The sequence below is a fragment of the Rhincodon typus genome, chromosome 2 (genome assembly GCF_021869965.1).
Source record: "Rhincodon typus isolate 14 chromosome 2, sRhiTyp1.1, whole genome shotgun sequence".
Taxonomy (NCBI): Eukaryota; Metazoa; Chordata; class Chondrichthyes; order Orectolobiformes; family Rhincodontidae; genus Rhincodon; species Rhincodon typus.
In genome coordinates, this window is record NC_063333.1 from 53934719 (window position 1) to 53948316 (window position 13598).

Here is a 13598-nt window from a genome sequence, read left to right on the forward strand (position 1 = left end):
AACAATGTATATTTTTCAGTTTACTTTCTGAAAGTACTAACTCAGCTAGACACCTGCACCTCCCAGTCGCGAACCATTTCAACTCCCCCTCCCATTCCTCAGATGACATGTCCATCCTGGGCCTCCTGCAGTGCCACAACGATGCCACCCGAAGGTTGCAGGAACAGCAACTCATATTCCGCTTGGGAACCCTGCAGCCCAATGGTACCAATGTGGACTTCACAAGCTTCAAAATCTCCCCTCCCCCTACCGCATCCCGAAACCAGCCCAGCTTGTCCCCGCCTCCCTAACCTGTCCTTCCTCCCACCTATCCCCTCCTCCCACCTCAAGCCGCACCCCCATTTCCTACCTACGAACCTCATCCCGCCCCCTTGACCTGTCCGTCCTCCCTGGACTGACCTATCTCCTCCCTAACTACCCACCTACACTCACCTTTACTGGCTCCATCCCCACCTCTTTGACCTGTCTGTCTCCTCTCCACCTATCTTCTCCTCTATCTATCTCCTATCCGCGCCCCCCTCTCTCCCTGTTTATTTCAGAACCCCCTTCCCCTCCCCATTTCTGAAGGAGGGTCTAGGCCCGAAACGTCAGCTTTCCTGCACCTCTGATGCTGCTTGGCCTGCTGTGTTCATCCAGCTCTGCACCTTGTTATCTCAGATTCTCCAGCATCTGCAGACACACCTGCTTCTTGTCCAATGTAAACAATTAGTCTGTGGCTTTCATTTTTGGAAAGCCTGACTTCAAACTTTAAAGACTTTCATTGACCCTTTTCTTTCCATAAATGAATCATAATCTTTTTTTGCAAACTGGAATCATAACCATTGTTCAGAATGATAATTAAGAAAATGATCTAACAGCAGCGAACAAAAGAAAATAGAATCAGTGACTTAAAGCTACATGGCATATGAAAATAATTAAACGGCAACTATTGTATATTCATTTACAATTAATATTATAATTGATGGTTTTCTTTCATGGATATGAGTGTGGCAGGCAAGGCAAGCTGTTGTTGCCATCTCTAATCACCTTTGAACTAAGTGACTTGCTAGAACATTAGCGAATCAAATGGGTTTTGCAGTAATTAAAAATTATTGTCATGATCATCATTACTGAGAGTATTCCAGAATTGCCGATTTTAATAGTCCCTGAGCTGTTGTGGGATTTGAACCCATGACCCCAGGACAATCACTCTAATCCAGATGTTACCACAACACCACCAACTCTCCTGCGACCATGTAAATTCAAGGTTTAATGGTGAGATTGGATGTTCTAAGGACCAATATTGTAAAAGTACAGTAGCCAGTCCAAGCAGCTACACGGTCATACGAAAGACACGAGAGTTCACCTCCACCTTGCTACAGCAGTCTACATATGGATGTGAAGAATTCCCTCAACAACTTCGGAAAATCTGATCACAGTGCTGTATTCCTCTTCCCAGCTTACAAGCAGAAGCTGAAATGGGAGGATCCTTCATGAAAAGAAGTACAATGCTGGTCCAAGGCAGCGGAAGACCGTCTGCTTGGAATTGGTGGGCTGGACAGTATTCACTTAGTGAGCGGAAAACCTAGACAAGTACGCCACCACTGTCACAGTCTTCATTAGGAAAGTGGAGGACTGTGTACTAAAGAAGTCAATCCAGGTGTTCCCCAACTGGAAACCTTGGATGAACCAGGAAATCCACTCCCTACTGAAGACCAGATGTGCAGCATTCAAGTCAGACAACCTAGACCTATACAGGAAATCCAGATACCACCTCCACAAAGCCATCAGGGAGGCCAAGAGGCAGTCCTGGACGAAGCTAGAGGCCCAAACCGACCATGCAGGCTCCCGCTGCTTGTGGCAAGGCCTAAACAACATTACGGGATACAAAAAGAATCACAGCAAGACAGTGGACAAAGACACAACCCTCGCTGATGTGCTCAATGCTTTCTATGCTCGGTTTGAGCAGAATGCCAGCGGCGCGGTGACACCTGTCCTGGAAGCACCTGTGCCCACTGTCACCGCTGCAGACGTCAGAGTGGTTTTCCTGGGAGTCAACCCAAGGAAAGTGACGGGTCCAGACAGAGTCCCCGGCTGAGCATTAGATTCTGCGTTGACCAACTGGTGGAGGTATTCACCAACATCTTCAACCTCTCTCTCCTACAAGCCGTAGTCCCCGACCTGCTTGAAGAAGATCACCATCATTCCAGTACCTAAGAAAGCACACGCAACGTGCCTTAATGACTACCACCCAGTGGCTGTGACCTCCATAATCATGAAGTGCTTTGAGAGGCTGGTCATGGCCCACATCAACTCTAGTCTCCCAGCCTGCCTTGATCCTCTACAGTTGGCCTACTGATGTAACAGGTCCACAGTGGATGCCATTTCCCTCGCCCCACACTCATCCCTGGAACATCTGGACAGCAAGGACACCTACGTCAGACTCCTGCTGATCGACTACAGCTCCGCCTTCAACACCATTATTCCCTCCAGACTGGTTTCAAAACTCCGAAACCCAGGCCTCAGCTCCCCCACCTCTGAAAGTGGATCCTCAGCTTCCTGATCCACAGACTGCAAACAGTGAAGATAGACAGCTGTGCCTCCTCTTCAATAACAGTCAACACTGGAACCCCCCAAGGATGCGTTCTCAGCCCCTACTATATTGCCTGTGCACCCATGACTGAGTTGCCAAATTCCAAATGAATGCCATCTACAAGTTTGTTGATGACACCACCATGGTAGGACAGATATCAAACAACAATGAGGCAGAATACAGAAAGGAGATAGAGGGCTTAGTGACAAGGTGCAATGAGAACAACCTCTCTGTCAATGCTGGCAAAACTAAAGAACTGATCATTGACTTCAGAAAGAAGGGAGGAGAACACATCCCATCCACATCAACGGAGCTGAGGTTGAGAGGATAGAGAGTGTCAAGTTCCTTGGAGTGACAATAACCGACAACCTGTCGTGGATTTCCCACGTAGATGCGATGGTCAAGAAGGCACAACAACACCTCTTCATCCTCAGGCAGTTCAGGAAATTTGGCATTTCCATAAGGTCCCTCACCAACTTTTACAGATGCACCATTGAAAGCATACTGTCTGGGTGTGTAACGGCCTGGTATGGCAACTGCTCTGCCAGGACCATAGGAAACAACAGAAGGTGGTGTGCACAGCCCAGACCATCATGGAACCCAACCTTCCATCCATGGACTCTATTTACACAGCTCACTGCTGCGGAAAGGCTGCCAACATCATCAAAGACCCCTCCCACCCTAGTAATGCTCTCCTCAGGCAGAAGATCCAGAAGCTTGAACACACGCACCAGCAAGTTCAGGAACAGCTTCCTCCCTGCCATTATTAGACAGATGAATGGACTCTCTAACTTCAAATAATGTTGTTAATGTTGATTTTGCCTGGTGCACACCCTGTGTGATGTAATCTGTATGCCTCTGTCCAAATTTCTTTTCATCCTATAATGTATATGTTCTTGCTTACTATGATCTGCCTGTACTGCTCGCAAACAAAGCTTTTCACTGTACTTAGGTGCAAGTGACAATAAATTAATCGATCAATATAGATAGATTTTTATAAATACAGCAGTCTACGAAGTGTTTTAAAGTTTTGGGACCTCCCGTGAATAGCTAACAGCCTGTGTGCTTGCACCAAATGGGGCCAAACATTATTGGCAATGCCACGAGTCATACAGCCATAGAGTCATAGAGTCATACAGCACGGAAACAGACCCTTTGGTCCAACCAGTCAATGCCGACCATAATCCCAAACCCAACTAGTCTCACCTGCCTGTGCTTGGCCCATATCCCTCCAAACATTTCTTGGGGGTTCATGTACTTATCTAAATGTCTTTTAAATGTTACAACTGTACCCACATCCACCACTTCCTTTGGAAGTTCATCCCACACACAAACTACTCTGTGTAAAAAAAAAATGTCCCTCATGTCTTTTACAAATCTTGCTTCTCTCACCTTAAAAATTATTGTTTGGAGTTGAAAGATCTTCAAAAGTATAACATTCTATCAATAGAAAAATTTTGAAGATAGCAACAAGTCAGATCTGTAATAATGCAAATGTAGTGATTGTAACAGGGTCAGCCAGGTGGACCTCATAGAATACGAGTTCCCTGACTGGGGCTGTTAACGTGGTCCAAACACTGAGCCGTGGCTGACAGATGTAAACAGGAGTGTCAGGCATTCTGTTCTCTCTGAGAGCAGGCACTGAGAGCTGGATCAGTGTCATGGACTCTCGGGATACTGGCCTCTGTGGAGTTATCTCAGCAAAGTCCCTCAAATGACACTGGGAGCAACATGGGCAGCTCCTCCCATTGATTTGTGGTGCCATCAGAGGCAGTTTGCCCTGGCAATCGTGGCAGCATTGGCAGCAGCTAAGGCGATTGGTGGAGCATGTCCCAGGAGGAGGCTGACTGAAACTCCAGGCCAGGGATAGGCCCAGGGAGATTAGAGTTTAAAATCTGGATTTTTTTCTTTTCTTTTGGATAAGGACTTTAAGATCTGGATGTTTTTCTTTTTCTTTTGGCTCTGTTTCTTTTATTTTCTTTTTTTTTAAATTCTGGTTTTGTATATTGTATTTTAAGATGGTGCCATACAATGGCAACTTTGTATACCTTTCACTGTACTCCTGTATTGCTAAACTTGAGTTCACATGACAATAAAACCTAAGTCTAATTCTAATTCAAATTCTAAAAGCATTCCTCCATCAGCATCCTTCCATCTGTGTAAGAATATTGACATGCAGTAAATCAAATGTACTGAGGATAAGCTAACTAACCAACTCACACTGATAATAAACCCCTATTGGCATAATATTATTGATCTTAGCTGTGTATAGAATGAAGTACCAAAAGAACATGTATTTATATAGCGTTTTTCAGGTAATGAAAGATCCCAAAGACTTCTGACAATGGCAGACACTAAATAAGAAATTGGTGGGGATGGGAGAGCAAGTGATGAAAGTTGTAAGTTCTGAAGTAAATCTTGCCTTTACTGTACTGTAAAAGGTGGGTTGAAATGTACAAAGAGTTTTTGGAGGGATATCAAGACTGCAGAGCAGGTGATATTGATTTTCGCTTGTGAAACAGATGTCCAAATTACTGTTCACAATTAGGTACCAACTATCATTAATGTCCCATACACATCTTAGTGTCTTAAGTCTCCCTCAGTTTCTTGAGCGTAAAGGCCAGAGCTAAAACAAAACAGTCAATCTCTTTATTAATGTCAAAATATAGATGCAGAATGCTGTATTTATTATTGTCTAACGAAATTGTAAACACATTTATGAGAAATGTTGACTATTGTGCTGTCTAAGTAAGAATTAGGGATGGGACCAAAGCCTCTTCAAGCCTCATTCAGACCTAGTAGGAACTGCCGATGCTGGAGTCTGAGATAACAAGGTGTGGAGCTGGATGAACACAGCAGGCCGGGCAGCATCAGAGGAACAGGAAAGCTGAATTTTTGGGTCTTCAGAAATGGGGGAGGGGAAGGGGGCTCTGAAATAAATAGAGAGAGGGGGAGGCGGTGATAGAAGGTGGATAGTGGAGCAGATAGGTGGAGAGAAGATGAACAGGTCAAGGAGGCAGGGATGAAGCTAGTAAAGGTGAGTGTAGGTAGCGAGTTGGGATGGGGGTTGGTCAGTGAGGAGGGAGGGGCGTGTAGGTGGGAGAGAAGACGGACAGGTCAAGGAGGCGGGGATGAAGCTAATAGGTGAGTGTAGGTAGGAAGTGTGGGTGGGGGTTGGTCAGTGAGGTGGGAGGAGCGGATAGGTGGGAGAGAAGAAGGGCAGGTCAAGGAGGTAGGGTTGGGGGGGTGCTGGTCTTGGGATGAGGTTGGCGGTGGGGAGATCTTGAAGCTAGTAAAGTCCACATTGAGACCATTGGGTTGCAGGCTCCCAAGGCGGAATATGAGGTGCTGCTCCTCCAGTTTTCGGGTGGCATCATTGTGATACCGGAGGAGGCCCAGGAATGGACACGTCGTCCAGGGAGTGGGAGGGGGAGTTGAAGTGGTTCGCAACTGGGAGGTGTTGTTGTTTGTCACGAACCGAGCGTAGGTGTTCCACAAAGCGGTCTCCGAGCCTCCGCTTAGTGTTTGCAACAAATGACAACACCTGTTCGTCTTTTCTCACTTTTCTCACTCACCTTTACTAGCTTCATCCCCACCTCCTTGACCTGTCCGTCTTCTTTCCACCTATTTGTTCCTCTATCCACCTTCTATCACTGCTTCCCCCTCTCTATTTATTTCAGAGCCCCCTTCCACTCCCCCATTTCTGAAGAAGGGTCCAGACCCAAAACATCAGCTTTCCTGCTCCTCTGATGCTGCCTGGCCTGGTGTATTCATCCAGCTCCATGTTACCTCTTCAAGCCTGTTCTGCCATTCAGTAAGGTCACTACTGATTTTCTGCTGAATGCCATTTTATTCCATGACCCCAATGCTTTAATTCAATCACATTCCAAGAATCTGTCAAGCTCTAACTTGAAAATCGTCAGCAACTGAGCATCCATAGGTCTTTAGGTGAAGAGTAGAGATACTTTTCCTCCATTTGACCCTAAATGTCTGAATCCTCCTTATTATCCTGAGACAATGGCCCTCAGTTCTAGACTTTGCAACGAGGTGAAATATCCTCCAAGAATCTACTTTATTATTACGCATAGTTCTCGGAGAAATCTTCCTTAGTTTCTTTTAATGCTATAAATATTCCCTTGGAAATATTAGTACAATAAATGTTGTGTATTGGAGTAAAAACAATGCTGTGTTCCTGTCTATCAATGTAAAATAATTTGTTTTTTCTGCTCACTTGATGAACAATAAGTTTCAAAAGGGACAGTAATAAAGCAGACTCTAATGTGAAATTGCGCAACTTTTATAGCTGTGAGATTTCTATAAGCTGCAGCAACCCCTAAACTAGCAAATTGCATTTTTTCATGCATTGTGCACGCTATGATCATGTGGTTTTGATTTATCAGGCATTATTTTATTTATTTCACAGATGTTTGTACAGACAGGCCATATGTTAGCTATTTCCAGGCCATTAACAACAAGAAAATTAGTTGGAAAGGACAATCAGGTACAATATGCTGCATATGCAGACTCATAAATTTCAGGGATCAAAATCTGCTTCCAAATTCTGATTTTAGATATTTAATGGTGCCAATAATGTGTGTAATGTAAAATATAAATAAATATTGGCATACCTCTGCAACAGGCTTGAGCATGCATATTGATCTTGACAATATTGTCATTTGGTTTGAAGAAACAAACAATTCTGCTTCAAGATCAGGCTATATTCTATAGTTTTAACTCCATATATTCTTAATAACATTAACATCTGAACATTATGAACACAGTAAAATTGGTATATTTCACTGAATATTTCCATTACGACCATCTGACTGTCTCAAGGAATGCATATCAATCTGTCTCAGATTTTAGCAATGCAGACTTTGAGGACTTAGTCATAAAAACTGGCAAATCGTCTTCTACTGGTGTGTAACATTGAGAATTAACAGTCTAAAGATGGGATATAAAACTAAAGACTGGATTTTTGTGGCACTAGGAAAATTCCACATACTTTTAAAAATGGTGGGCAGAACCCAAGTATGAAACACTTGCCACTATTTCCAACAAATCCAATTTTTGCCTGGCATGAAGGAAGAAGATAGGGCATGAGCCACACAGATAGGAAATCCAAAGTCAGGACCATCTGAACTTAGTGCTCTGTCAAATAGACCCAAATTGGGATGTTGCAAGGGCCTTAACCTGCAGTGTGGGGGTCACAAATTTCTATACTGGACATAGATATGCTTGAAGTGCAGCTAAGATCTATTTAAATGCAATGATCTGAAAGTTTGTAAATGCCTCATTCTTTAGACATGAAAACAAACAGTTGCAACAGAAGCCTGAGCGCACGCATGAGCAGGTTCATGAACAGCTTCTTTCCGGCTGTTATCAGACTGTTAAATGGACTTTACCCTCAAATAATGTAACCTTCAATGTAACCTGTATGCCTCTAAGTCTTTTTGATCTGTACGTCCTTTGGTTGCTGTGATCTGCTTGGACCGCTTATAAACAAAGCTTTTCACTGTATTTCGGTACACGTGACAATAAAATCAATCAATCAATCAATCAATTGAATGTGCCTCCTCCATGTTTCCACACAGTGCATTCCATATCCCAACTATTCGCTGTATGAAAAACTTTTTTTTAATCACATCACCGTTGCTTCTTTTGGATATCACTGTAAATCTATGCCCTCTTGTTGTTGTCCATCCCTCAGCATAGCCACCAAGCTGCTGGCTGGAGATCATTCAGTCAAGGGTTTCCCCTCCACAGATGTGGCAACTGTGGCTTTAAAATTGAAAATTTTTGCCCTCATTGTGAGGCCTTCTATTTGTTCTCCAGTTCATAAGTCTGCCCACCGTCCATAATTAGGCAATAAACATGCTGCTAGCTGCTATCCATACAAAAGTCGAATTGAATGTTTCATATCTGACATGGGGTAGGGACTTGGAATTTCATCCAAGGTCAGGGCCCAGATCGCAAAACAAAAATCCAGCACAATCTGGTTAGATAATTATAACTAGAACTGCTGTCTCTTGGTCTCTGATACCAGTCACATACTATCATGGTTAACTCTTAACTACATTCTGATGTAGTTGAATTGAACAGGAAACATACAAGAAGTTAAATTAAAAAAAAAACTCCTGCTGGGTTCAGAGTGTTACCATTTAACTTGGTATAAATCATAACACAATATTGAAAATGTTCACTAGAGGTTTCCTCAGTGGTGTTGGTACTGTATTGTTAGGGGAAATACTATTTTCATGAGGAAACATCCCCCAATAGAAATCCTCATCTATTTGGGAGCTTTGTACACTATGTAACAAATGGATAGTATAGCATAAACTAAGGAGGTAAACATGTGCTGTTTAAATATAATGCCTCTGAAATGTCACATCTGCATATATCAGAAACAATAGTTTGGAAGCGAACATTGAAATGCAACTTTTAGTACTTCCAGGCTTTTAGCAGTTTCAAAATAAAAACCAGCAAAATCACACTTTGGTGGTCTAAGAATAGCTTCTAGTGGAGTGCAGATCTTTATGAATAATTCCTGGTTGAACAGAAATATTGTAATAGTTTTTTAGTTGTACTTTAAGGATCTTGGAGTAGTCCCTGTAGATGCTGATTTTCATTGTTTCTCCTATAATAGAAATCAATGGTTTATTTTTCAAATCAGTTACACCCATCCCAGCATAAATAATACAATGATGTTAATACAGGATGTTTAAAATTGCTATTCCAATGTCTTTCAGTTTACATAACTAATTTTGTTTATTTCCAGAGAATGAAGTGTTCCTCCTTTTCAATAAACAAGAAAGCCAGAAATCTTACAAGTACTACACAGTCACAATTCCACTGAAGATCTGTAAGAAGGGACAGGATATTAACAGTATAGAAGCAAATTGGCTAGAGCACATGACCCAACACTTCACAAAGGGAGCCTTGTTGGTGGATGCTTTGATTTGTCTGGGAACATTGGCCGGTAAAGGATCTATCTTTTTCCATGTGAAAACTGTAATTAGCAATGTTTATAATACTTAATAAGGGACCTGGGATTTTTATACTATGATTTGTTGTGGAAGACATATGGTATGTTATTACTGGTGCAAATTCGGTGTGGAATACACTTAACAAAAACATTCTAATTTTCAGTTGCTCTCTTATTAGGAACTTTTGTACACTATGCACCAAATGGGTGTAATGGCATAAGCTAAGAAGGCATATCAAATGGAAAATTAAAGTAATTAAACGTGAAATTAATATAGAAAGTAAACTTAAAAGTGACTTTTACACTCCACAATGGCAGTTACTTTAGATGTTTTTCCTGACACCACTGATATGCTCAACCTAGTTTGTTTTGATGTTTATTCATTCACTATTGTAGAGGTAATTGTTCTGCAGTAGTTAAAATTCATGTTAGATTGAACATCACCCATTCTCTTGATGTCAAATGGTGTCTGAGAGTACAGACGTAGAACCTACAAATGTACAAATTAAAAGTAGGAGTAATTTGACTAACTAAAATGAGAGGGTTCTGGAGAGAGAAGTGAAAGGACATGGTAGCATTACAGGGCAGATATTTAGGTTATGGTATCCCAAGAGGGTCAGGAAAGGACAGAGTGTGCAGACATAAAAAGAAAAGCAACAAATCAGGTTCAAGGAGGTAAAAAGGCAAAATGAATGGCTCTTATTTAAATGTAAGTAGTATTTAGAACAAAATAAATGAATTAACAGCACAAATAGAAATTACTAAATATAATAATATCGACATTATAGAGTCATGGTTATAATGGCATCGTAGCTAGGAGCTAAATATTCAGTGAATTGTGATTTTTTGAAAAGATAGGGTGGAAGAAGAGGTTGTTTAGATAACATTGGTAGTGCAAGATAGAATAAGTGCAATAACAAGAAATGATCTTGGATTGGAAGATGTGGAATCCATATAGTGGCAGTAAAAAATAACAAAGGCAAGAAGACACTGGTGGGAGTACTCTACAGGCCAACTAATAGTGTCTACACTGTCGATAGACAATCTCAACGGCAACAAGGGATGGGCGAGAAATGCTGGTCAGCCAGCGACGCCCACGTCCCACAAATGAATATGAAAAAAAAAGTCAGGAGATAACTGAAGGCACATAAAAAAGACAGTGCACTAATCATGGGTGACTTTAATCTTCATTAGATTGGATAAATTAAATTGGCAGAAATATGTGTATGGAAGAATTTATTAAGTGTATTTGGGGCCATTTCCTAGAACAAAATGCTGTAAATCCAATCAGGGATCTGGTAATGTGGTTTAATAAATGATCTGAGCAAAGGGTCCCTGAGGAAACAGTGAGCATAACATGGTAGAATTTAATATTGAGTTTGAGAGTGAGAACTTTAGGCTAGAAATTACTATACTAAGTTTAAATAAAGTTAATTGTAAAGAAATGTGGAGTTGTATGGATTTGATTAGAAAGGAGTTGAGCGAAAGTAAAGAACGTTGGTAAACAATATCAGCCATTCAAGAAAAGTTCATAACTCACAACAAACAAATATTCCAGTGAGGAAGAAAGTTTCTAAGAGAGGAATGAACCAAAAATGGTTAACCAAAGAAATTAAGAATAGTACCAAATGAAAAGAAAATAAAAACAACTGTGTGACAAAGATTAGCCAGAGCATGTGGCAAGATTGAAAACTAACAAAAGGTGAATAAACAGAGGGAGAAAATCAACTGCGTGAGCATAAACTAGCAAGTAATATACTCTAGGATAGTAAAAGCTTTAAATATATAACAAGGGAGAGAGAGAACAAAGTGAACATAAGCCCCTTAGAGAATGAGGCTGGGGAAATATAATGGGAAACTGGGAAATTACAGAGATATTGAATATATACTTTGATTTAACCTACATGGCAAAAGACACTGATGGCATTCCAAAAATACTCAATCAAGCAGAAAATAAATATGATAACTATCACCAGCAGAGAAAATACAAGAAAGCTAATAGTACTAAAGGTCCTTTCATCCCCTGGACCTGATGGATTGCCTCTGAGGATATCAAAGGAAGTTGCTCCAGAGATAATGAATGCACTGGTAATAATCTTGCAGGAAAAAATTCAGAGTGGCCCTTATTTCAAGGGGGTTGAAATGTAAAAGTATGGAAGCCTTACTGTACAAGGTGCTGTTGAGACCACATCTGGAGGACTGTGTGCAGTTTTGGTCCCCTTCTTTAAGGAAAGATGTTATTTAATTGGAAGCATTTCAGTGAAGATTCATTTGGATGATTCTTGCTTTAGGAGGATTGTCTTATGAGCAAAGGTTAAACAGATTGCATTCTACTCATTGGAGTTTAGAAGAATGAGAGGTGATCTCATTGAAACATAGAGAATTCTTAAGGGACTTGACAGGATAAATGCGAGAGGATTTTTACCTTCACGGGAGAATCTAGGACCAAACGGCATAGTCTCAGAATAAAGGGACACAAATTTAAGACTGAGATGGGGAAGAATTTCTCTCAGACAATTGAGAATCTTTAGAACTGCTTGTCATTGACAGTGTCCTTGTGAACATTTAAGGCTGAGATAGATAGATTCTTGATCAATAGGGGAAATCATGGATTATGGGAAAAGAATAGGAAAGTGGATCTGAGGAATAAAACAAATAACTTCTGATCCTGGAGATCTGAAACAAAAACAGAAATTGCAGGAGAAACTCAGCAGGTCTGGCAACATCTGTGGGAAGAAAGCAGTGTTAATGTTTCAAGTCTGGTGACTCTTCATCAGAGTGTGAGGAATGTTGGATTAGTCATGATCCTATTGAATGGTAGAGCAGGTCCAAGGGGACCTCGTATGTAAATCACAAAAAGCTAGCATGCATGTTGAGCAGGTATAAATGAAATGTCGTCTTTTATTTCCAAGGGAACAGAGGATAAAAGTAAGAAGGTTTCACTAAAATTACACAAGGCTCTAGTCAGACCACAGCTGGAGCATTGTGAACAATTTTGGGCCTATAATCTAAAGAAGAATATACTGGAATTGGAGGTAGTCCAGAGAAAGTTCACTTGGTTGATCCTATGCATAGAAAGATTTTTTTATGAGGAGAAGTTGAGTAGGTTGGGCCTGTACAGTTAGAACTTAGAAGAACAGAGGTGCCCTTATTGAAACATACAAGACTCTTAGGGGGCTGACCAGAGGGGATAATCTCAACCATTCCCCACAGTGTGGTGAAGGCAGGGTCCTCGAGTCTGTTTAAGGCAGAGACAGACTCTTAATTAATAAGAAAGTCAGAGGACATTGAAGGCAAAGAGGGAAGTAGAGTTGAGTCCACAAGCAGATGACCAGTGATCTTATTGAATGGTGGAGCAAGCCTGGGCGGCCAAATGGCCTACTCCCTCTCGTAATTTGTATGTTCATGCTTGTAAAGAATTCTGTGCATTATTCCATGCTCCCTATTCTTTCCCTATCCTGTTAATCTATTTTACTTTATTCACTTGCTTCAATTACAATTCTGGAATGTTCTTAAGTCAATGGGAATATAAAAGCAACATGTGCAACCTTTAACTGGTTGTAAAAGATAATGATGTTTTACTGTGCATCAAATTCCAAGAAACAATACCAGCAGGGTTTTTGTTTTGGACATTCATAATTGCTGTGATAAAAGGACTGTTATTTTAATTCACTGCAATGTCTCTTCCAGAAATGTTCATTATAAAGAAGTTCTGTTCTTCTTGCCCATGGGATTTCCATTTGCCGTTTTACTTTGTTTACCTTCATTGTTTTCTCTTTCAATTCTCATGTATCAAGCAAAAATCTTCAATTTACCACAACCGTACTTCTTTCAGTTTAGTATCCTATATTCACTGCTTGTGATTTGCTTTCTTCAGCACTGGGGAGCCCAGCTGCAGACTAGGCATCTTTTTGAGGGTGGCGCGGTGGCTCAGTGGTCAGCACTGCTGCCTCCCAGCGCCAGGGCCCTGGGTTCAATCCTAGCCTCGGGTGACTGGCTGTGTGGAGTTTGCACATTCTCCCTGTGTCTGCATGGGTTTCC

General features: G+C 41.4%; 1 protein-coding gene across 1 annotated transcript in view; it reads left to right on the forward strand.

The window, feature by feature from the left end:
• LOC109920988 (raftlin-like) overlaps positions 1-13598 on the forward strand; it is a 105733-nt gene that overhangs the window by 76979 nt on the left and 15156 nt on the right. Inside the window, 1 exon segment of the mRNA XM_048610823.1 lies at positions 9351-9551. Within this exon segment, the coding sequence (XP_048466780.1) occupies positions 9351-9551 (201 nt within the window).